This window comes from Cryptomeria japonica, chromosome 5 (assembly GCF_030272615.1).
Source record: "Cryptomeria japonica chromosome 5, Sugi_1.0, whole genome shotgun sequence".
NCBI classification, from domain to species: domain Eukaryota; kingdom Viridiplantae; phylum Streptophyta; class Pinopsida; order Cupressales; family Cupressaceae; genus Cryptomeria; species Cryptomeria japonica.
Window position 1 is genome coordinate 201548945 of NC_081409.1, and position 24111 is coordinate 201573055.

A 24111-nucleotide genomic window follows, 5' to 3' on the forward strand; every position below is an offset into this window, starting at 1 on the left:
ACGCAAAAAAATGCTACCAATTGAAAATGGGTCTGAGTCATCAAAAGTTGGGATAGGCCATTATAGAGGAGCCTCACGTGACACCACAGGTTCAAACGGATCGATCATATGTTTCCTTTATTGGAAGAAACACTCTGTCAAAGTTGACAATTTTTTGGACTCAGGGCACTTAAGAGATCACACTGGTAGGGTATGACTCTCGATGTTTCAGCACTTTGGGATGCATGAGAGGAGAATTCCTAGCGTAAAACTTCCCACTCGGATGCGCTCGTGATGTTGGTTTGTGCACATGACAAACTTAATCAATTTTAGCCTATCCTGCAACTTTGCATTGAATGCAACTGACGATTTTTGCAGTAGGTGAAAAATGCTACCAATTGAAAATGGCTATAAGTCATCAAAAATTGGGATAGGCCATTGTAGAGGAGCCTCAGACAACCCCACAGGTTCAAACAAATCGATCATATGTGTCCTAGATTGAAAGAAACAATCCATCAAAGTTTGATAATTTTTTGGACTCATGGCACTTGAGAGATCACGCTAGTTGGGTATGACTATCGACATTTCGACGCTTTGGGATGCATGAGAGGAGCATGCCTAGCATAGACCTTCCCACCTGGATGCACTCATAACATTGGTTTGTGCACACGACAACCAAAATTTGACCATTGCGAGCATGAGGGTGCTCTCGCACCACACACATATTGTTGTTTATATTCATATTGTTGATTACATAGGTAAATATTCATTTAAATTTATAAAAGGATAGCCACCAAATACAACGAATACATAATAATGAACTGAATACAATGAGTTTTGTAGGGTTAATTCGACATTTTAGAAATTTTATCAAATCATATTCCACGATTGCAATGTTTTATATCATAGATTTTTGTTGTTTATATTCATATTGTTGATTACATAGGAAAATGATCAATTAACTTTATAAAAGGACAGCCACAAAATACAACGAATACAAAATAATAAACTCAATACACATTTATTAGAGTGAATATCAACATTTATATATATTAAAAAAAGGCATGTCTGCCAAGTCAATACAAGTATTACAAAAATGTGGCATATGCCATGTCCAAATCGATATACAATAAAAATATAAAATATATCTACATGTATTGGTCATTCTATGACCAAATATAACACTATATGATCCTAAACTTGTGGTGGATCATCAAAATCAAGCCTCTTCGATGCAATACACGGCTCTGTAGATGGCTGCAAAACCACAATTCAAAAACCAAGTTAGAATTCTTTTGTAGAAAATAGTTCACAATTAACAACATAACTATGCATTTAACTATAATTCCTTTGCAATTGAAATGTAGATTACCTCATCGGCTGATCTAGGAGCTAATGTCTTCGCTCTCGTCTCCTTGTCACTCTTAGGAGTTTTCTTGAAGACATACTTAAAAGGATCCACATTATGGCCATACCGCGAAGGGGTCTATTGTAGATTAAATGTATAATTAATACAATGTACTAACATAAATATATCAAAAACACTTAAAGCTATAATATAGAAAAAATTGTTGTACCAGTGCCTGAGATGCTTCTCCAATGGACTGAGGATGGCTCAACATCGGTGGAGAAATTGTTGCTATTACCTATACAAAAAATGAACAAAGATTAAATACAATTAATATAATGATAACTATTGTAGGTTAAAAACAATTAATGTAATATATCAAACAAAAGTGTACTAGATCCTGAGATGCTTCTCCAGTGCACAAAGGAGGGCTCGCCATTGATGAAACAGCTATGGATATTTCCTGTATGAAAAAAATATAAGATTATAATATATCACAAGTTCACATGTACGTGTGCATATAATCATGAAATCAAGAAAATAAAGTATAGATATATACCACCACCCTCTCTTGATCCATGTGCGAATTAGGTGCATTAAAAAGATCCCACATAGCCCAATGGCCATTGTACATGTAAAACAGACAAAAAACACTAATCAATTACCTTCTTCCCAAGTTTTGGCATCTTCGAGGAATTCTTTTTCTTAGGACGAGGCCTAGACGTGGAGGGGGTACTGTATAAAAACAAAATTAACATGAGATATTAGTAAAGATAATATATTAAACATAATTTAAAAAATTTAAAATGAATGACTTGCATATTCCATCAAAACAATATATAAAAAGGGTTGTACAAAATATGATACCGTATAGCCTTGTAGGCCAAAATCGATCGCTGAGAGTGTGATGTCATCAATCTAGGATATTTGGTACCCTGTCAACACCTACAAACCAAAAATTGGACCAAGCATTAAAGATAGTTAGTATATCCTATAATATTTTTGAATTCAAAGTGTACTATTCTATTTTAACATGTTACAAAATTTATACCTCACGCATCGAAGTTGAAACTGTAGTAACTGGGGGAGGAGTATGGGATACCACTGCTGCATCCTGAAATGCATATTATTTGTCTCAATTTAAATTGATGTATAAATGAAAATTCATTTATGTAATTACAAATTTAAAGTGACTGATAAATAAAATGCTATGAATTCAAATCAGCACACCTATGTCTATCGCTAATGGGCAAACACCATGTCCATCAACTCATCTGTTAGCGTGAAATCCTCAGCTGTGCGAGCCTGACATCTACTCTCGCAAATCATGCACATATGAGATGTGGATCCATGTACACCAATTGCATCATCTATCCCTGAGCATATCCTTGAGAAACTGACACATATGATGAATGGGCTCTTTGTTGCCACCTGGAGCAACTAATGGCTCATCATCTAGTACAATAGGGTGTGCTAACGATGGCCCATGTTGGATGATGACACCAGTCAATGTTGTGGCTGCCTAAAGATTCTGTAGCTCCATCGACTCTTTCAACTCTACTGGGACAATCTGATGCACCTTGGGTTTGGGTGCTAGGGGGCGACAACTCTCTAGGGCTACTCGCCTATAGGCTCTAAGTCTATCTTGGGTAGAGCCGCCACCTCTACCATGAAACTCTCTCATGTCAAAATAGTTTGACCGCACATTAAGCACAAACTCACAATATACTTTTCTCAAAAAATACAATGGCACCTCATAATTATTACAAGGTGGATCATCAAAGACCATCCACCACCTCTGCCAAAAAAGATTCTTCATCTGCACATTGGTACACCAATATATGGGAAACCTCTTTGCATTAAGAGGTAACGACTGACCAATTTAGGATCAACAAAAAGGGCACATATTTGTTGTTTACTAATTTTTTTTTTCACTCCCTCGTATGATAACCCATGAGCATAGTATTGACGACACCTATCCCTAAAGTTTCCCCATTTTGTAATTTGTGTGGAAATAGCTATGGCACCACTAGCTAATGTTTCTAGGCTAGTGGCGAGGGATTTATGATGCTCAAGTTCAGATGTTTTCAATTTATCAATCAGTCTATTGATTTTAGACGTATTTTTCCCTAACTGATTAATTAATTTCTTGTGTGTTTAGGTGTGCAGTCAAAAGGAGGAATTGGGGGTGTATCTTGTGGGTTTTCAAGAGGTGCATTTTGTTGTTCTTGTTGTGGATTATCAGAATCTAGTTTTTGAAACAAAAAATTAAAAAACCTAATCAAAATAATGAAATTAAATTCAAAATGTAAAATAAATTGAACAAATAGGAAAGAAAGACAAAAATTTACAAAAACTAACCTTGATCCATAGTGTTTGGAGGGGAAATGAGGCACCCCATTCACGGTTTGGTGGAGAAAAAGGGAAAAAAACGTGGCTGTCATAGGAAAATAAGACCCATTTTTTAAAAACTTTTTTTGACAGGTACCGTGTACGTGGTTCTTTTGGGCTTATTAGCACGTAAGTGCTCATTTTCTTAAAAGTAGCATGTATTCACTAACTTTCCTAAAGGTAGCGCTTATGCGCTCACTTTCCTAAAAGCAACGCATACGCACTACCTTTTCTAGGCTCGGGAACAACGGACCTAAGAACGTACGTGGTGATTTCAAATTTTATAACCGCGTACATGCTGCTTGTTTTTTCATGTTTTTTTTTGGGTGGTGTCCACTTTTTTTATCACCATCTTTGTGCACATACCCACCTATCACACTGCTGCAACACTTGGACTTGGGAAGGTGTCAGAGATTAAGCAACCTCTCCAGTAGCATCGACAACTTGTTACAACTGCATAAATTATACTTGTTCAAATGTAAGAGATTAAGGAGCCTCCCTGATAGATTTGGCAACTTGTCACAGCTTCAAAACTTGAACTTGGGATGGTGTATGAGCTTACGTAGCCTCCCTGATAGCATTGGCAAGTTGTCATAGTTGCAAAAATTGGTATTGGAATGATGTATGAGCTTATGTAGCCTCCCTGATAGCATTGACAACCTGTCACAACTACAACACTTGGACTTGGGAGGGTGTATGAGCTTACACAAGCTCCCCGATAGCATTGGCAGTCTGTCACAACTACAACACTTGGACTTCAGATTATGTAAAAGGTTAAGGAAACTCCTTGATAACATTGGCAAACTGTCACAGCTGTAGCACATGAACTTGGTATTATGTGAGATCTTAAGCAAACTCCCCAATAGTGGAAGGAAACTAGGTAGTGGAATACAACTTCCTACACTGAACTATCAAGAGAGTGAATGCAAAAATTTCTAAACCCTTTAACAATTACAGATTCAAATGCACTTCTAAATAAACATTAACAAATTCAAAACAAAATAAACACATAACATAGCATATACATGGGAAAACCCTTTGAGGAAAAAACCCACACTCAAAAAGATAGACTCAATTGTATTATGACCAGCAACAATAGTTACAATACAATGCACACAGCCAATGCTCTTCAAGAGTCTTCACATTATTACAGGATTCAAGAGTAATTCCGACAACATAATGATGTCTCACAAAATCTTCAACCTCTCATTTAAAATAAGCCAAGGCGTCACATATTTATAAAACATGAAGTAGTAGGCTTCCATGGTTTCCAAAACCAAGTTCAAATCCTAAGAGGTAAGTCATGTCATCAACAATACAATTACCATTATCATGACATGTTGCACATAGCAACCTTCCAAAGCACAATCACCTATCTCATCCAAAATAGTTATCTTGCCCAATACAATGCATGTTCATCATAGCAATTCCCATAACTAGGAATAGGCACTTTACTTACGTTACACCACTTTTCAAAAGTTAACTCTACCAAAAATATTAACTGCTCAAAAACAACTCCAATCCATAATAGAAAACACAAGTCAAGACTCTTTAGTCAACAAAGGAAATTTCCAGATCAATTTCCACTCCAAACTAGAAATATATGACAACACCTTCCCAAAATCTAGACTCTTCCAAGTGGACACCAATTTCCTAAAAAACCAAGATTATGTGATCTCATTAGTGCCATGTACGATGCCACCTCACCAAGAGGACCCACAAAGTGAATGACAACTTAGGAAATTAGAATAAATCAATTATTAAATAATCAATGTTAGGACTCCAAGGTTGAGACACCTAATCCCAACATTGTCCCACTTGTCGAAGACCTGCAAAGAGTCTACAACATCAAATCTTTAGGCCCCAAGACCCATTGAACTGGTACACCATTTGAACTTCTCAGTGATCACTAGCTTTGTCAATGCATTTGCAACATTCGCCAAAGTATCAATCAGTTCCAACTTAACCTTTCCATCTTCTACCATATCATGAACAAATTAAAATTGTACATCAATATGCTTTGTTGTGGCATGGAAAGTAGGATTCTTAGCTAAGCTAATGGCACTTTGACTGTCACAACAAATTGTAATATGTCTCTCTCTCTCTCTCTCTCTCTCTATATATATATATATATATGCATTAAAACCAATATTAGAACACAACCTTTTAAGCCAAATGGCTTCCTTAAAAGCATGAGTAGTTGCCATGTACTCTGCTTCTATCGTGGACAAAGCGACAACAACTTGCCGCTTACTCATCCAACTGATAGCACCAACAAACATTGTGAAAACATATCCACTAACTTGGATCTCCTGCTATCAATGTCACCTACCCAATCTGAATCCACAAATCCACGAATACAAACTGAATGTCAAGGTCCACTAGGATAACCATGAAAACACATGGAATACCTGCGAAGTACCCCGCAAATATCTGAAGACTCTCTTCATTGCATCCCAATGTACTCGTCTAGGATTAGCCATAAACCGACTCAGGACTCCCACTGCTTGGTTAATGTCTGGCCTAGTACAGACCATGACATACATTAAATTGCCTACAACACTTGCATATGGTACTTTGGTCATTTCCTCTATCTCAAAAGAAGATTTTGGACAATCCTCAACTGATAACTTTGTCCCTTGCAAAAAAGGAACTGCCAAGGATTGGCAAGTTGACATGATGAATCTCTCCAACACCGAGTTCACATACTTTCTCTGGCTTAACCAAAGTTTTCTGTTAGCTCTATCTCTTTTGATATCCATCCCCAAGATATACCTTACTGCACCTAAATCTTTCATATCAAACTGTGCCGACAATTAAAATTTCAAATCTGAAATCATATTACCATTCCCAAAAAATAACATATCATCTAGACATATAAAGAAATAACGAGAATGCAACCATTTTCAGTTTTGAAATACACACAATTGTCAGATTTAGATCTCTGAAATCCCAAAGTCAACACATAGGTGTCAAATTTTTGGTACCACATCCTAGGAGATTGTTTCAAACCATATAGAGATTTCTTCAGCTTGCATACCAAATGTTCTTTACCTTCAACCATAATACTTATGAAACTTAATGTGCAAACTTATGAAGTCCTAATACACATGATGGAAACAAATATAAATTGCAAGTTGAAATGATGTCCAACAAATTCACCTAAGAAGGGAAGAGAGTATAACATGTTAGAGACATGTAGGGGGAGGGAGGGAGCTTAAGATACTAGATGGAGAAAGAGAGACCCAAGCGAGTAAGTGTAGCTAGACCTTCTAGAAAGAGATCTAGAGAGAGATTTATACATATTTAATATAAGAGAGGTCCTATACATGTATAGATAGAGAGAATAATTACAAAGGGAGAGGGAAGGATCTAAAGGGCTAGAGAGGGATAAAGAGGGGTTCATAAGAGATAGAGAGATCTATAGTTAGGTAGAGAGAGAAAAAATATAGATGTGCACTCGAATAAGATTAGAAAAGGAACCTGATAGAGAGATCTAGAGAGAAGGTTGGAGAGAGGCATTGAGGGATAGAGAGAGTCAGAGAGGGAGAGAGACTAGGAATGGAGGAAGGAGGAAGATGTAGCCTGGCAAAGAGAGTGGGTGAGAAAGATATTTAGGAGAAAAGAGAGGGACATGTAGGTAGTGTTCCACATACCTATCTAGCAGGCACTAAGGATTATAGCAAGACATTGAAATGACTTAAAATAAATGATTTTAGAAATGGCATCCTACTACATGTGCTTCGTACAATTGTTGTTCCTTTTTTGATGAAAACTTTCATGTGGTCTTATTTTATCTTGTTTTTAGTTTCCCATTTCTTTCTTCAATTAAAAGACGACTTGACAATTCCTCTACCACAACTTTTCTCCTTAAAAATCTACCATCATGAACAAAAAAACCAAATAAATCTTGCAATATTGATTTGAAAAAATGAAAAAAATAAGTTCATATTTATATTCATTATAATTAAAATAAATAAATAATTAACTTTTTGAACATAAATCATGTCTAGACAAATGTGAACTATCATGTCAAACGTAGAAAACATGTCTAGATCTAAATGAATAGCCATATATAAACATGTATAAATTATCAAATATATATGTAAATTCTAGAGACTAATACATGTTTAGAGATCATAAAATGTACCATAACATCAAACACACATAAATGCTAATGTATAGATTTATAAATATTTGGAAATTTCCATGCAAATGGACCTCTAGGAGGTAGCCTGATCATCAAACCTGCTCCTAATTGAGCAATCCTCCGAGTGAGAATCCTATTTTGATGGATGTGCTAGGTCCTAGAGATAAATATTGTTATAAATTAAAGAATGCATAAATCATACACATGTATATATGCATGTAAGATTTAAAAAATTAAAACTCACATGTCCATTGATAGTAGTACCTTCAAGTGAATCACATAATGTGCTTCTATAAAAGGAATGTTAAAGTCTATGTTACATAATGAATTTGTCTTTATCCATTTGAATCTAATAAAATGAAATTTACTAGATTATTTATTAACGTATAACTTCTATATATAGTAATTTTATATTAAAGTATTTTTCAAATCTAAAAGATATCAATAGATCACCTATCTATCTATTAAAATTCTTGAGAATCAACTTATTTCACTTTAATTGACTACTTTTATTAAAAATTTAAATAAATTATTATTATTATATATAATTTTTAATAAAAAATAAGTTTCAAAATGTTGAATCATGTAAAAAAATCTATTTATTATATAATTTTATGGTGTAAAATAATTTAGTAGTATAAATATTTTAAGTATAATCAAGCAAATTTACTAAAATAAAAAAAAAAAAAAAAAATCCTTTTTATATAAGTAATCAAAGGAAGACAATTGATTCACTCCACAATTAATGAGTTGGAACTTATAATGAATTAAAATGTTGTTAATAGGTTCTTATTAATATGTTAGAATTGTAGAAGTTATTAAGTAAATGCCTAAGATTCTATTGATTCACTTTCATATAAATTAGGTTTCTACTTACATACAATTCACCCTAGCATGCAAATTTAGAAATTTCATACCCAACTCAACACAAAATGACCAGCTAGAGGGATTCAACTTAACACATTTAATTCAAATGTGAGCTTTGAAAATGTTGGGTTTATCTGTATACCACAAAAACTAATTTGAGTTAATTTCACACCTCTAAATTTGATGCAAGCTAATGAATGACTAAATTAAAATTTTGGATTGGTCCTTGGGATGTGTGAAGAAGAAATTAGTTTGAGTTTAGAACATTTACCAACTTTAAGCTAGAATACACCACTTGTGTACACAATTAATTTCACAAAAGATAACATTGTCAAAAAAGATCTAAAATGAAAGATAACAGTACTGCAAATGCACATTTATCACCATTACAATATTATAAAAACCATTAATAAATTTTTTAAAAACTTAGATATTTTTGACTTACACACATATAAACCTCTAACTCATTGTCATAATCCATCTATCATTTATGCAACAATACTTTTATTATATCATTATAAGACTGTAATACATGTCTTACAATAGTCTATTATCTCAAACTTATAAGTAACTCAATTACCAACTAGAAGAAAGCAAACAAAGGCAAGTACTCTGCGTGGCACTTATTTATTCCTAAATAGACTCTTCTTTGTGAGATTATTTGTGCCCCTTGCGAACAAAGTAGGAAGGGCAAACGCCATCCCAAGATCTTCTAAAGCCTGGAGGCGGCGGCCAGACCTGAACCAACCAAATGCAAATGCACAGAGTTAACAATGGCGCACAACTTCAATCAACCCAAAACTTTCTATCACAAAATCATATGAAGCATAAACGTATACACTTCATTCTATAGACTGGAAAGTTATTACCAGGAAAAGGATAAGATGCAGAACTCCAAAAGTTCATGCAATCCTTGCGAGTCCAGCCAATCCGGTTGTTGTCATTGTCATGAACCACGAGATAACCCTGCATAGATATGTCTGTAAAACCAAACGCATCATTAATATGACTATTAAGAAAACTGAATTAATGCTCAAGACAACCCTGCAAACATATATGTCTGGCACAGGGACGCCTGAAATTTATGAACACGGAATAACAGCCTCAAATAACACAACCTAGAAAAAGTAAAACTACATATATATGGTATGAAATTCCAGTTACCTCCAATGATATTTAAGGATTTAAGACCGTTGGCCTTAAGTATCCCTAAGCAGACATTGCCTTCCTTCTGTTCATATGTGATGGGTAGTCAGTATGTTTTATAGTGAAGAACTCAGAAAATATTGAACAATAAATAGATTGAGGTATTGTGTCTTGACACTGGTCACCTTGTTATAATAGATTTTAAGGAATGAAATTTGCATGATGTTAAAGTTCATGCATCCTTACACTGATTATCAAATAACCCTCTGGACTTATTTCGAACTTTGCATTTGCATTTTTGAAGTTGAATACTAATGGTTTGAAGTATGATGTGACCCTAGGATCTGCAATGGATCTGGTATATTCACAGGAGTTAGATGATAGGATCTCAACCTAATTTATTTAATCTGTGCTAAATAAGATATTTGCAGTAAGATCCATTAAATTAAATTCTCAAACTAACAATTCCCTGCACCTGAATGGTTCTTTCCCTCGCCAACATAGTGGCCGGGTTGTATCTGATGAGTCTCGTACCAACTGATTTGCTAAGTTTTCTTCGACCTGTATCAACCTTCCATTGTCAGAAATAGAAGCAAAATGACATAAGATTAAGGCTATTTCTAAACACTTACTGCAGGGACAAGAGCGCCATAAGATTTTTCTGTGAAGTATGTATATGTGGTGCCACTGTCGAACATTATGCCTCCTAGACTTTTTTCATCTCCGTCCTTTGCAAGAGGTTGTCCGCCATAGATCATTTCTGCAGGTCCCACATGGTAGTATCTCCTGATAAGCAAAGAACGATTTGTGACTGGATGCTCATAGATTTTCTTAGATGAGAAAGGGTTCAAGGATATCCTAGCAGACTAAATTCGACCTTTCAATTCATGAAATCGAGAGAGAAAGAGAGTGAATTTCTTTAATCCAACTTACATTGTTGGCCCGCGAAGCAGAGGAACCCAGGTCATTAAGGTAGGCACATGATCATCACCAAAGAACATATATCCCCCTGCGTTCCCTCCTCCAGCAATACAGATGCCTATGACATTCTTGATGTAGCCTTGCTTTGCCCATTGAGATGGAAGACTTGTTATGTCGCCACTCAGACCCAAAATACCATCTGTAGCTTGTGGCACTTTCAAAGACCCATATTGGTCATATCCACACCTGTCACAGGAAAAATGGAAGTCACATTCTTTTCTATAACATACTATGATAAAGGAAAACGCCAAGATTCACATCAAGCTGCAAATGGCCAGTGTCCTATGAGTATATCTTAGTCTCTGGGCTTATTAGCTTCTCCAATTCATTATCTTTCTCAAGTTTTGTCAGTTTTAGTAAATGGGAGTAAAAAGGTAAAAAGAAGCCGTACCCAAATATAGAAAGAGGTTTGAAGATGGTGCCATTGATAAGTCTTACTGTGAAAATGTCGCTTACAAGTTTTCCCAACGTGGACGCATAATCAATATATCTAATATCATAATAACACGGCTGGGAAGGAATAATACAATCATATTTTCCATGACTCATTTCCCGCACAGGTTCACATAGAGGATGCGTGCAATATACCACCGACTTTGGAGTGTACCATGGATGGGGTGTCTGCAGAGAACGAAAGGAGCCATTTCAATCATAAACACATATAACGTTTACACCCAAAACGAGATTCCAAACAACCAGGTGCCTTGGAATATAAGCAGCATTTCTGCAATTGCGTAGAAAACTAAAATATGGGTCGTGATTGCTATTTACCTTGGCACAACTTCGGGTGTCGCTATTACACTGAAGCCACGTTAAGTCACTGCCAGTGTCTATATGCAGATAATATTCCTTTGGGGGTGTACCAATTAGAGCTTTAATGTAGTAAATCCTGCAGTTCAGTTTGCATATTCATGAGCTTTAAATTTGGAATCCAGAATGAGAGTTAAATTTTGAAAGTTTCCTTACCCATTTGGAAAAACCTTGCCTTCCAATCCAAATAAAGCAGTCTTTACATTTGCTTGTAATCTCCTGCCAATTCTCTGGACGTCTCGTTCAACTAATGTGGAAATGTCGGTATCATTCTTGCGATGAATTGGGTATACATGTGCTGCTCCCAAAGACGCAAGAGCCAGTAGAAAACAGAGCTTTTGTATGACACTCATTTTCATATTCCCCATCACTCAGATTTCTATCTTCACAACACTAAGTAGAATGTTTTGTTTGTTCAACCCAAATGTGATTTATAACAGGGGATGTTCATTGTTGAATGCAAAGTATACAACTACTCACGTAACTTATGTTTCTACACTTGTATCCCATCTTTTTGTAGGAACACTCTTTACGTTTTAACTTTCCGTTACCCATTCAAAACGGCCTGATTATTTGACCACCACTTTAAAAACAAAGGGAAAATAAGACTGCTTCAGAAATGAAATGAAAATAATGGCCTTCCATTGCGAAGGAAAACAAACCCTTTAAAATTAATTAAATGAAAAATGTGAGGGATATTTAGAGCTATAATGGGTTTAATCCAAATCATGGTAAAATGATGGTAATAATGAGTATATGGTTACCATCAAATAGATGAAAAAGGGGATAAGAAATGTTTCGGGTGTGATAAAAAATATCTTTACTCATTATCAAATAGATGAAGAAGACAAACAAGAAATGTTTCTAGTCTGACTAAAAAACATTATTTCTTTTAAGGAATATGAAATGAAATCGTTGCTTGATGATCACAAAGAAAATATAGTTAAAAACTTATATACTTAAAAAATCAAAATAACTAATAAATTTTCAGATGGAAGGATAATTAAAATTGTAAGATAGTAAGTATGGGTATAAAAAGAGACAATATATAAAATTATATAGGAAGATGCACAACATGAATGTATCTATACGTAATAGGACAAGAAAATGCAAAATCAATTGAAAACAAGAATGGGATGTATATGAAAAGGTTGAGGTTCAAATGTGTAATAAAAATCAAGAATATATTTCTAGAGCAAGTAGAATATCCATTCTTAATTAGAGTCACTTTCACCAAAAAATTGTAATGGCTTAAATCAACATCATCATTAAATGCATGCCATGGATAAGTTTAACATGTCTTTGTTTCTTAGAGGTTGCTTGTAGCTTCTATACATATCACAAAGTCAATATGAAAAGTTAAAATCTTTAGTTCACAAGCTCTAACTATTTTAGGCTCGTCAACTCGAAAGAACTTCTCATATATTTTTGTAAATACAAACGATGATGATAGTGACTCTACAAGTTCAATTAAGATTGGAGTAGATCTTAAAAATCCAAACATCACAAACTTTAGAGTAAATAAGCTTGATGATGGCATGATAGCTTTAATTGGCTAAAACCTATATAGTGGGTCCATATTACTGAAATGAAGAGCTCACAACTACAAAATACAAAATGAGCTTCAAGATGAAGCATATTAAAAAGAGAAAATTATTAAGTTTAGGAAAAAATATAAACATTGGAGTTACATCCTAAATCCTCCTCTATGGAATTTTCTCAAGAACTACCTAAATAACCACTTATAACAAAATCAAAGTCCCATGCATGTAATTATCTTCACAATAATCTCTCAAGGAACATCACAATAGGTTCTTATCTTGAAGTTTTCAAGGATATTGTTTTTTTTGTTTATCAAAAGTTTCTAAATCCTTTTATAAATCCCACTTTTAAACATGTTCTTTCTAACAAAGCATTTGTTGATCCATGCTACTTTATGAATATTGTCAAATTTTGTCGTCTTGTCTATGCATCCACATTTGTCATACATTTTTACTTTCAAATATCTTGGAAGAATAAGAGATAGAGATTGTTGCACCTACCATGATCTCAACCTCATTCCTGTTATGCTTTTCATTTCACTCTAACTTGCTATGGTTGCTCTACCAATAAGTATTATTTTCAGCCCATGCCCACACCCATCAATACACAAATACCTTAATATGTACATATAAGTTCAATATAGCCTACAAATATATTTTGCATTTTTTAGACGAGCTCTTTTTCAAAAAAAAAAAAAAAATCCTATCATAATTAAATCCATGTAGATATATAAGATTACTTGAAAAGAATAAGTTTACATAGTTGGAAAAGGTGGTTATAGAGAGTTGATTTTCACACAGATCCAAAATCAGAGCCATGTATAGATTAATGCTATAAGTAGTAAATTGGCACCCAGATAGGTAAATTGTTAATCATGTAGGTCATGCTCCCACATATACTAATACTGTTAGAATATAATACTATCTTTGGCCTGATAAGTTTAGCTCAACAATCAATAATTATCATATCGAAACTATCACCATTATTACGCTCTGAGCATATCATGCAAGAATGCCCCTTTGTAATCATTTAGTGATGGAAGTGATTCTTAAGATAATACATCTAATTGAATTCCGTCTTTATTTGAATCTTTCATTTGTTCATTAGCTCCACGGCTTGACTATAATTTATCTCTTCTTAAACCTTAAATAATATAGGAACCACCTCTTTGATTTGTCTATGAGGATAATATAAATTCCTTCTTTAGTGTGTGTTCTTAACTTTGATCTTACATATAGTCTAGCTGCCCATTTGCTAGGCTATCTTTTAAGTAAGACAATGTAAGATTCAGCTATGCATCTAAACTACAGGTTAAAATAATTTATAGCCATTCTAAGATGTTTAGTTATCATAAGAAATAAGGTTATAATTACTTTTGTCTTTAGGGTCTAAGAGTAGTCTGGATATATGAAATGAAAGGTTTGATTTTTTTATAATAAATAACAAGAGTATATATTAATGATAATGATTATCTTAGATGTTGTTTTTTATTAAGCAAAAATAGGTTTTGAGGGGACCTGAAACTCCTTACATCATTATTTGAAGATAGATCATTAAAGCATCTGGACCAAAATTAACAAAAACAAAATAGAATGAGCTGCAAGAAAGAAGGATAACATAAGTTCACAACAACCAGAGGAAAGACAACAAAAAACTAGTGAGGTGCTGACAAAACCAAGCAACAAAAACAACAACTAGTTGCATGAAAATATTGAGACTATCAGTAGCCTCTTTCTCTAGCATTAACATGGTCTTAGCAGCTTCCTTGAGGTCAAGAAGATCCTGAGGCACAGGTACCTCCACTGCCTTGGTGCTTTGTCTAGTCCTCCTCGTGGTGCGAGTAATATCCTTGGAACTAGAACCCCCAACATCCATCTCCTGATCCACAAAGTTCCTATCATTGTGCATTTTCTCCAATCTAGCCACCATAGCCAACATATTGGTAGTGGACACTCTTAGCATAACCGCATTGTTCTCCATAATCTTCTTGAGAGCAGTCTTAATTTTCTGCATTTTTAGGCTGATCTCCCCAACCTTTTCATCATATATGTTCTTAAAAAGCTCTATAGCCTCCCCATTTTTCTGAAGGCACTCCAACATCTTTCTTTTTTCATCTTCTTTCCATAGGGAGCACTCATTTCTCTCTAAAGCACTTCCTTTCCCCTTTTTATTTATTCTAGCCTAACCCTCTTTCTCCACAACCCCTTCAATCCTTTCCAACTTAGCTAAGGAAGTTCTCTGCTTAAGATGCAGAGTCTTAATTTCATGAAACACCTAATGTTGGAATGGATACATATCAACCGAGGAACTCCTAGCAGTTCTCAAAATATCGAGCATCATTTCAGGCTTGTCTTGTAAGTCCTAGGAGTCCAAGTCCATCGGTTCCAATTCCTGATTTTCAGAAAATTTAGGAGGTTGCACCTCCCTAGAATTAGAATTAAATAAAATTAACCTCTTACCCTTCCCCTTGGGCTTCACCTTGTAACTAGAGGTTTCCTCCGCCGATGAGACATCAATATTCTTCTTGGGCATTCTGACCCTCTTTTCAGGGGAGTTAGAGGCAGTAACCTTGAGCTCAGACTTAGATTCATCTGAACCATCACTAGGGGTGTAATCCTCATCTTTATCTTCCAAACTAGCCTTCACCCGGTTAACCCTAGCTTCAAAATGCTCATAAATTAAAAGGATTAAACCTCATGAGATAAAGGGCTTAACTTAGAGTTCTTAATGTGGTCAACCAGACAATCATTAAGGGAAGAAACTAGATAATAAGGAAAGGAAACCTTATTCCCATATCTTAAATGATTCAGAAACACAAAATGGTAGCTATAAAATTTAGTAACCTTGTTTCTCATAGATTTATATACATGAATTATTCATTAATGGGTTAATCAAAATGTAGATTAAATAGCTCTTTTGGCGAAAATGTATGTTTAGCATGATTAAAATATTAATTTAGACATATCAACTTAAATATGCCTCTTTAACATATGATTATAGAATTATTCTACTATATTCTTTTCTTATGCTTCCTATGTTGATAGAATGGATAAGTTTTAGATCTTTATCCTAAATTGGATTTTAAATATGTGTTGATTGATAATTTAGCCAATAAGGGGGTCGGTTATGAGTAAATTGTCACATATAGCTTATTATATTTTCTTAGATATATAAGTTGCAATATCTATGAAATAACATTGTTGTTGATCCTAAGCATATTATAGTTCCCACATTTAAATATTGGTAATATTAAATTGGTTGAAAATATTAAAGTATAGAATATCTTTTGAGGTAATTATAAGAATATATTATAGTTGCAAATGTTATCAAGTTAGTGTGAGTCAAAATATTAAAATAAACTCAAGTATGAATCATCTAATGTTAACAATGAATAGGGAATATGAACTATTTAACCACATTCCTTTCATCATAATATTGTTGGGTTTAATAATAAGATATATCTATATATGAGGTGTAGGTATTTCATTCAACTCATGATGTTTGACTATTCACATTTTAGTTATCATTACCCAATAAAGCAGTTGAATTTATACATGTATAAATGATTGTATATATATGTTTATACATAAATATGATATACCTTCTTTAAAAAATATTTGCTTGTTCTTTAATGATTAAAGATCTCTAATATTTTATGTTATGAGTCTATATTCTTATTGAGACATGAATTATTTATCATTGCATGGATAGACATTTGCTCTTGAAAAATCTGATGTGATCTTATGTGTTCTTGTGTGCATCTCTGTGCTCATGTATGCTCATAAGTATTTTGGCTCAGCCTTCTTTGGAAAGTTTTAGAAATCATAATGGAGTTACTATGTTCTTACTTGTATTTGAGATGGATCTCAAATTATTGAAATTGACTTCAAATAGATAAGTAAAGATGTTAAATTAAAATCATATTGCACAATTCCATTAGTCTTGCCAGTAATACTTTACTAGTCTTCCTCATGTTGGGTCGATTATCTTTCATGACATGGAGAATTTTGAGGAAGTATAAATACTTTGTAGTAGGATAGAACCGCATTCCGACAATGTTTTCACCCATGGTGTACTTTAAGGAGAAAAACTCTAGGAGTTCCTCTCAGCAAGGTCTCCATTCTTCCTTCACATGTATTCAATGTATTGATCTTGTGTTCTATTGTAGAGGATTATGTTACCTTATTTTTTTCCTTGCTATTGATTTATTGCACTAAATATTCATGTTTCTGTGTAAATATCATGTCTTAATCTTGTCAAATATTTAAGCACATGGCATTGAGTTATGATTATTGTCTGTATTATGTTAATCATGTAAATAATCAATTATGGAGGTCCTTACAAGATAATTCCTCCAAGTGTTGATGCAATAACTTGATAAATCATCACAAAATCCATTATGAAAACATACTTGAAGACAACTTATTGTAGCTTGATTTTCCTTATACCCAAATCCACTCTTGAGAAAGAATATTTACTCTTGAATTGGAATGATATATTATAATAGGAGGGTATGTGCAAAATCATGGTAGTCCAAACTAAGCCCTGAAGTCAGAATAAAAATTTAGAAAAATAGAGTTAGGAAAATTGACGTAAAAATTTGAATAATTTATCAACATTATTTCTATGTACGGGAAAAGCGGGTCAATGAAACTTAAAATATGAAAAAAAATGTTTCCAAAGAGACTTGTCCACACACCCATAGGACTTCTTGGTGAAAGTTATGGAGTCATGAATAATGATTCAACTTCCCAAGGTAGGTTCCATGGTTCTCTATCTCACAAGGTCCCTCAAGCCAATGCCTTTGCTCTCAGATCACTGAGCAAAGTGACTTAGGAATGACGAATGCAAGAACGAGGGATGCTTTAGATTTATTTTAGCATGAAATGCATCCTATCTATGCATGATTTTACAAATGAAGTAAACTAGATTATAAGATGACAAGATTAGTAGCAATACTATCCTAACATGATATACTAGTCAATGATTTAAGCTAATGATAAAGGAAATAGTCTAAAATGCTTATTAGATTAATTCCTATTACAAAGAGAAGCTAAATGTATTGATAAATTTGAGCATAAATGAGATACTAAAAGCTTGCATGGATCCTTAAAATGGAGGAATGAGAGCTCTATTTATAGTGAAAATAGGGCAATGGATGGTCAAGATTGAAGGAGTTAATCAAGGGTCAGGATTGAAAGTTATCAATCCATGTTTACAATTTTCACCAATGAAATGGTGACAATTGTCAACATAAGACTGCTTGAGAGGACATGAAAGAAGCATTAAATGCTTGAGAAGACCTCATGGTTACCTTAGGAGGTAAGGGTTAAGGTTAGGTTAGGGTTATCCAATGGATAAAGCTTTTACCCAAGGGATAAACTCTTGTGCAAAGGCTAAAGGGATAACTATGGTCAAAGCAATGAATGCTTGATGAGACCCCTGGGTTAGAAGGATGTTAAGTTGGTCAAAAAGTCTCTAACCATGCCACTAAGGGTTAGTTAACCATTAATGGTTTGAAGACTTTAGGGACAAATTTGTAAGAGTCCTTCCAAATTTGGGGGTATTCAACAAGTTAGCTTGTTGAAAGCATAAAGGCTTTAATGCCTTTTGAAGACTTTAATCCAAATTTGAGAAGTGACCTCCTCAAATTTAGAGAAAAGGGATAATGGATGGATTTAGGTTAATTGATTAGGTTTAGATGGATTCTATAAGAAATTAGGAATAGGGTTAGGATGCAAGTGGGAGATGTAAGAAAATGCAAGTGGATGACAGATAATAGGATTAATTAAAATAAATTGCTTTATTTCAATTTGGTTGCAAATTGGGAAATTAAATAAATTAGATTTATTTAATTGGGGTAAATTATTTAATTAAAAAGTAGGGAGAAGGGATTTAATTAAATAAAATGATTTATTCAATTAAATGATGTAAAGTGCTTAAGTGAATTTAACTAAATAAATTGAATAATTTATTTAATTAAATAGAAGAATGTGGGTGATTTAATTAAATTAGATTTAACTAAATACAAGAATGAGAATAAAATGAACATTAAATATTCATTTAGGAATATGGTCATTTTTATACGTCTACATTTTTCCCCTGTTTGAAGTGACATGTGGGCACATGTTGATTCAAAGAAAATGATGTGTCGTCATGATTTGGTTATGATCAGTGTGATGTCATGTCAAGATGTTCATGTCATGCCCCAGATTTGATAAACAATGCCCCAGATTTGATAAATGATGTTGATAATGCCCCCTAGGGAGATGAATCAAAATTTTTGAACATTTGATTTGTTTTGGATAAATTGGATAAATTTTATTGCATTGTAAATTTTTTGGCTATGTTGAATGTGGTGATTTGATTCATCTCCCGATAATGATGTTTGGTAGGGTTTTATGAGATACCACGAGCAATTTACGCATCCCTCCATGTAACCCTAATTTCAATTTACCTTATAAAAGGGAAAAAGTGATTTCTTTTTGTCTCATTTGTGCTTGTTGACCTTGGAGAAAGTGACACTTTGAGAAAAGTCAACATGCCGGTTCCTTATGCTTCTCATCGATTCGAGTGCATTCAGAGGTATTGGAGGCTCGTTGCGTATGGAGCATCGGTAAGTCAGCCTTTTTGACCCCTTTTGGATTTTTATTTTGTTGTTTTTTTAATCATGTTTTCAATTTTGTCACGTGGATTTAACGGTTTAGTGCGTCGGGGTCAAAGCGTAGCGCATACGATAGGTTTTGTAGTGCTTAGGGTTAGGTTAGCGCATCGGGATCACAGGGTAGCACATAGGAAAAAATGGGTAGCGCGTAGGAGATACCTAGCACATAGGGTTCCTAGGGGGTCACATGGGTAGGCATAGGTAGCGCGTAGGTGTGACCTAGCGCAGCGGGGAAGGGTCACAGTGCAGAAACCAAGTAGGATAGTGCATGGGGGTTTTCGGCGCTTAGGGTAGGTTAGGGGGCGCATTGGAGAAAAGAGATAGTGTGTAGGTGCAGGCTAGCGCGTAGGGTAAATGGTGTAGCGCATTGAGAGGACAGGGTAGCGCATAAGTGCTAGCTAGCGCATAGATAAGAGTGTTTAGCTCATGGTGGAAATTTTTTGGGAAAAGCATGATTTTTGGATGAAGAAAAATTGGTAGGTTGATGCCAGTTTTTGCCAGGGTGGGTGCGAATTGTCAGTCTGCGTGTCTGTTGTCATTGTTTTGATAAGTTGTCCAATAGAAGTTTCGATATAACTTGATTTGATTTACAATGTTTCAAGTTGATTTTTGATCTGATGTTGATCTTATATGGATGGTGGATATGAATTTTGTTTCATATGAATTGTTTCAAGTTGATATATATGTTGAACTTGAGTTGTTTTACAAGCTGCAATGGTTGTGGTACTTGAGTTGTTTTACAAGCTGATATGAATGTGAAACTTGAGTTGTGTTACAAGTTGATATGAATGTGAAACTTTAGTTGTGTTACAAGTTGATATGAATGTGAAACTTGAGTTGTGTTAAAAGATGATATGATTTGATATGAAAATGGATTGATATAATGTGGAACTTGATTAGATTTTCAAAGTTTCAAGTTGATATGATATGTATTTTGATATGACTATTTTGATGAGGAAACTGATATGGGACTTGTTTTGTGTTGTGACAGGAGCGCCTTGGAGTGGTTCAATCGTGAGAGCGATTTTCGAGACCGTGGTCATTGATACCACGATTGAAACAGGCTGACAGGGATATCATTGAGAGGTGTGGCCTATCCTCTTTGTTAGAGATGCCCCGGTTTATCGTTAACTAGGGTTCATTGACAGCGTTGGCTGAGAGGTGGCATAGTGATACGAACACCTTTCATTTGGCAATAGGCAAGATCACAGTGATGCCTAAGGATTGCTACTAGATTCTACGGATTCCTATGGTAGGTGCATTGTTACCCTATGAGTAGACAGAGGAGGGTGGGATAGAGGCATTTCGCCAGATTCTGCAAGATGATACAGTCTGCGGATATGAGATCCCCTGACAGGAGCTCATAGATTTGGATTACGCTCCTCTACCATTTGTGCTGGTAGGTTTCATAGGTGGGTTCTTATGTCCCGACCGTAGGTCGAAGGGACTGGCAGTAGGATGGGGTTTGGTCCTCGAGGACATGGTGACATAGGGTTGCCGATTTGCATGGGGGTCAGCTATGCTGGCCCACTTATACAGGGATCTGCATTAGGTGGTGTACTTGGGTTATAGAAGTTTATCAGCTGGAGTGACATTGCTACAGGTATGGGCATGGGAGCATATTCCTGCAGCCAGGCCACTGGCAGACAAATATAGGCCTGTTGGGTGTGCTTATGCATATGGATATCGAGGGATAGTTGTCCAATGCAAGTTGGGCAAACTAGAGCATTGGAGGAGAGTTTTGGATGATATTGATATGGTCATCTAGTGACCATATATAGGTTTTGAGGTATGTGAAGATGATGGGATGGAGATGCCCTATGTATACATGTCCAAATATCTAATAGTGTGGATGCCCTTTGTTATTGAGAGATTCTTGCATAGTCGGGTGTTGCAGCAGTATGGTTGACAGCAGGGGATACCACAGGGAGCATGTTTTTATGCTCAACGGAGACAGGATGTTCTAGAGTGGGGACCCCCTATTGATAGCGCAGTGGCATTTGAGGAGTTCTTTCACTTAGCTGGCTAGATATGGGACTATGCCCCTGAGTTAGTGGATGCAGGAATGACTGATGAGTTTGCAGCACTCTTTGCAGCACATGTAGTGGCCAGGATATGAGATTCAGTGAAGATGATTCCCGCTTTTGATGATGATGAGGATGATAAGCCTGAGAGGCTAGGGAGATGGGAGAGGATGGTGAGGAGGTGGATGAGGGAGGTGGTGATGGTGGAGGAGGTGATGGTGGAGACGGTGGAGGAGGTGGCCGAGGTTGGTGAGGGGATAGGGGGAGATTTGATCAGGGGAGGAGAGGAGATAAGGGTGGAGATGGTTGTGACAGAGGGATACGGGTTGAGAGAGTAGTGCGGCGGGATGTGGTGGATAGAGGGAGAAGAGGTTTGGCCATTGGATCTGGGGGTGAGGAGAGGGTTGGAGAGGTGATAGCGACAGTGGGAGGGCATGATGATTTTAGACGACTAACCCAGAGGAGGAGGTCATATTTTTAACCTCCACTAGCACTGAGGATAGGTAGAGGGACAGGGGGTACCCCTTCATAGGTACCCCTGCAGATGCGGATTCCGACACACCTTGAGGATGCTCAGATTAGGTCCTTGCAGTTATTAGTGCAACATCTATAGACACAGTTACTAGCGCATCAGTGACAGATTATACAATTGACCACTGAGTGGGATTCAGAGATAGAGCATCAAGGTCAAGCAGAGGAGCTTGCAGAGAGTTTGTAGAGAGTGACAACAGGTGGCCCAATGAGAGACACCCTAAGAGAGTTGGATTTGAGAGCCAAGGAGGCAGAGTACTATAGGAGGCATTATGAGGATGCGGTGCCTAGGGAGCATTGAGTGCCGAGTTTCATAGTGTCGAGATCAAGTCGATCTCGAGATACTGGGTCGAGGACAAAGAGCAGAGGCATGACAGAGCCTCCTAGACAGGATCCACCTAGAGATCCAAGTGCTAGGACATCTGCAGCGAGACCATCTCCTTTAGGAGATATTCATACCTGAGAGACATTGTCTCTCTTATATTTTGATCATTTTGTTGTATTGGCACAAACATGACATATGTTGTACATTGATCATTTTTGAGATATATATGACACCATTTTCCTTGATCCTCATGTGATGTGTTATGGATTATGCTTTCTATATGATTTTAATTTTTTTCATGATGATGATGCAATTCTTAGATGTATGTGATGAATATGATGTGTTAATGCATGATGTGTATGAGATGTATTTTAAAAATGAGATGTATGATATGATATGCTGTGAGATGTATCTTGAAAATGAGATGTATGATATGATATGCTGTGAGATGTATCTTGAAAATGAGATGTATGATTTGATATGCTGTGAGATGTATCTTGAAAATGAGATGTATGATATGATATGCTGTGAGATGTATCTTGAAAATGAGATGTATGATATGATATGCTATGAGATGTATCTTGAAAATGAGATGTATGATATGATATGTTGTGAGATGTATCTTGAAAATAAGATGTATGATATGATATGCTGTGAGATGTATCTTGAAAATGAGATGTATGATAATGAGGATACTAATGCAAGATTAAAATGATATGAAACTAATTGTAAAATGATATGCAACTAATTGTAAAATGATATGTAACTAACTGTAAAATGATATGCAACTAATTATAAAATGATATGCAACTAATTTTGAGCATCCTCATTCTGCGTTCGTCATCCTTGTATAGTCATAGGTTTTTGCTTCCTTTGTAGGTATAATCATTGAGCATTGATTTGTTTGGGATATGTTGAAAATTTATACAAGCATAATGGTATAATTGAACCATAATGACCTGAGAAAAATTTACATGATTTTTGATTTTGCAAGATAGCACAAGCGTCAAGGTATAATTGAACCAGGACGACCTGAGTGCGGATTGCGTATAAACAGACAAGATTAAACCATTTTTATGCACAATGTGGGATCATGTCTTCAGTGATATGCTTTGAATCACATCTCGAGACAAGTATCTGCACAGTACAAATGATCGCCTCACAGACAGAAAGCTAAAAAAAATATTGTAGTCCCATGACTTTCTATAGAGGATCCAATAATTCAAAAAGTTTAAGTGCAAAAATAGTCAAAACTTTATGCAAGATGCAACATTTGATACTTCAGAAAATCATCCATCATATTTTGTGAATCCTGTTAAGTGATCAATGTGTGGTTTTTGTGATTGTTTGAGT

General features: G+C 35.3%; 1 protein-coding gene across 1 annotated transcript; it reads right to left on the reverse strand.

Annotated features, from left to right (window-relative positions):
- Window positions 1-9304: 9304 nt before the first annotated feature.
- On the reverse strand, window positions 9305-12040 carry LOC131043075 (aspartyl protease APCB1). Its single transcript, XM_057976423.2, has 10 exons — window positions 11829-12040; window positions 11634-11751; window positions 11254-11483; window positions 10815-11048; window positions 10514-10667; window positions 10357-10442; window positions 10128-10236; window positions 9900-9966; window positions 9605-9715; window positions 9305-9473 (listed from the first exon to the last, which is right to left on the reverse strand). The coding sequence occupies exons 1-10, from the start codon at window positions 12038-12040 to the stop codon at window positions 9448-9450; spliced, it is 1347 nt and encodes a 448-aa protein (XP_057832406.1). The 3' UTR covers window positions 9305-9447.
- Between the last annotated feature and the right edge of the window lie 12071 nt (window positions 12041-24111).

What these genes read in the sequence shown, in the direction of transcription:
- LOC131043075 (XM_057976423.2), bottom strand. Translation starts at nt 12,040, where the DNA reads ATGGGGAATATGAAAATGAGTGTCATACAAAAGCTCTGTTTTCTACTG. An exon ending in AAACCTCTTTCTATATTTGG is followed by an intron (nt 11,049 to 11,253) that starts GTACGGCTTCTT and finishes TTCCTGTGACAG; the next exon opens with GTGTGGATATGACCAATATG. An exon ending in TGCATCTTATCCTTTTCCTG is followed by an intron (nt 9,474 to 9,604) that starts GTAATAACTTTC and finishes TGGTTGGTTCAG; the next exon opens with GTCTGGCCGCCGCCTCCAGG.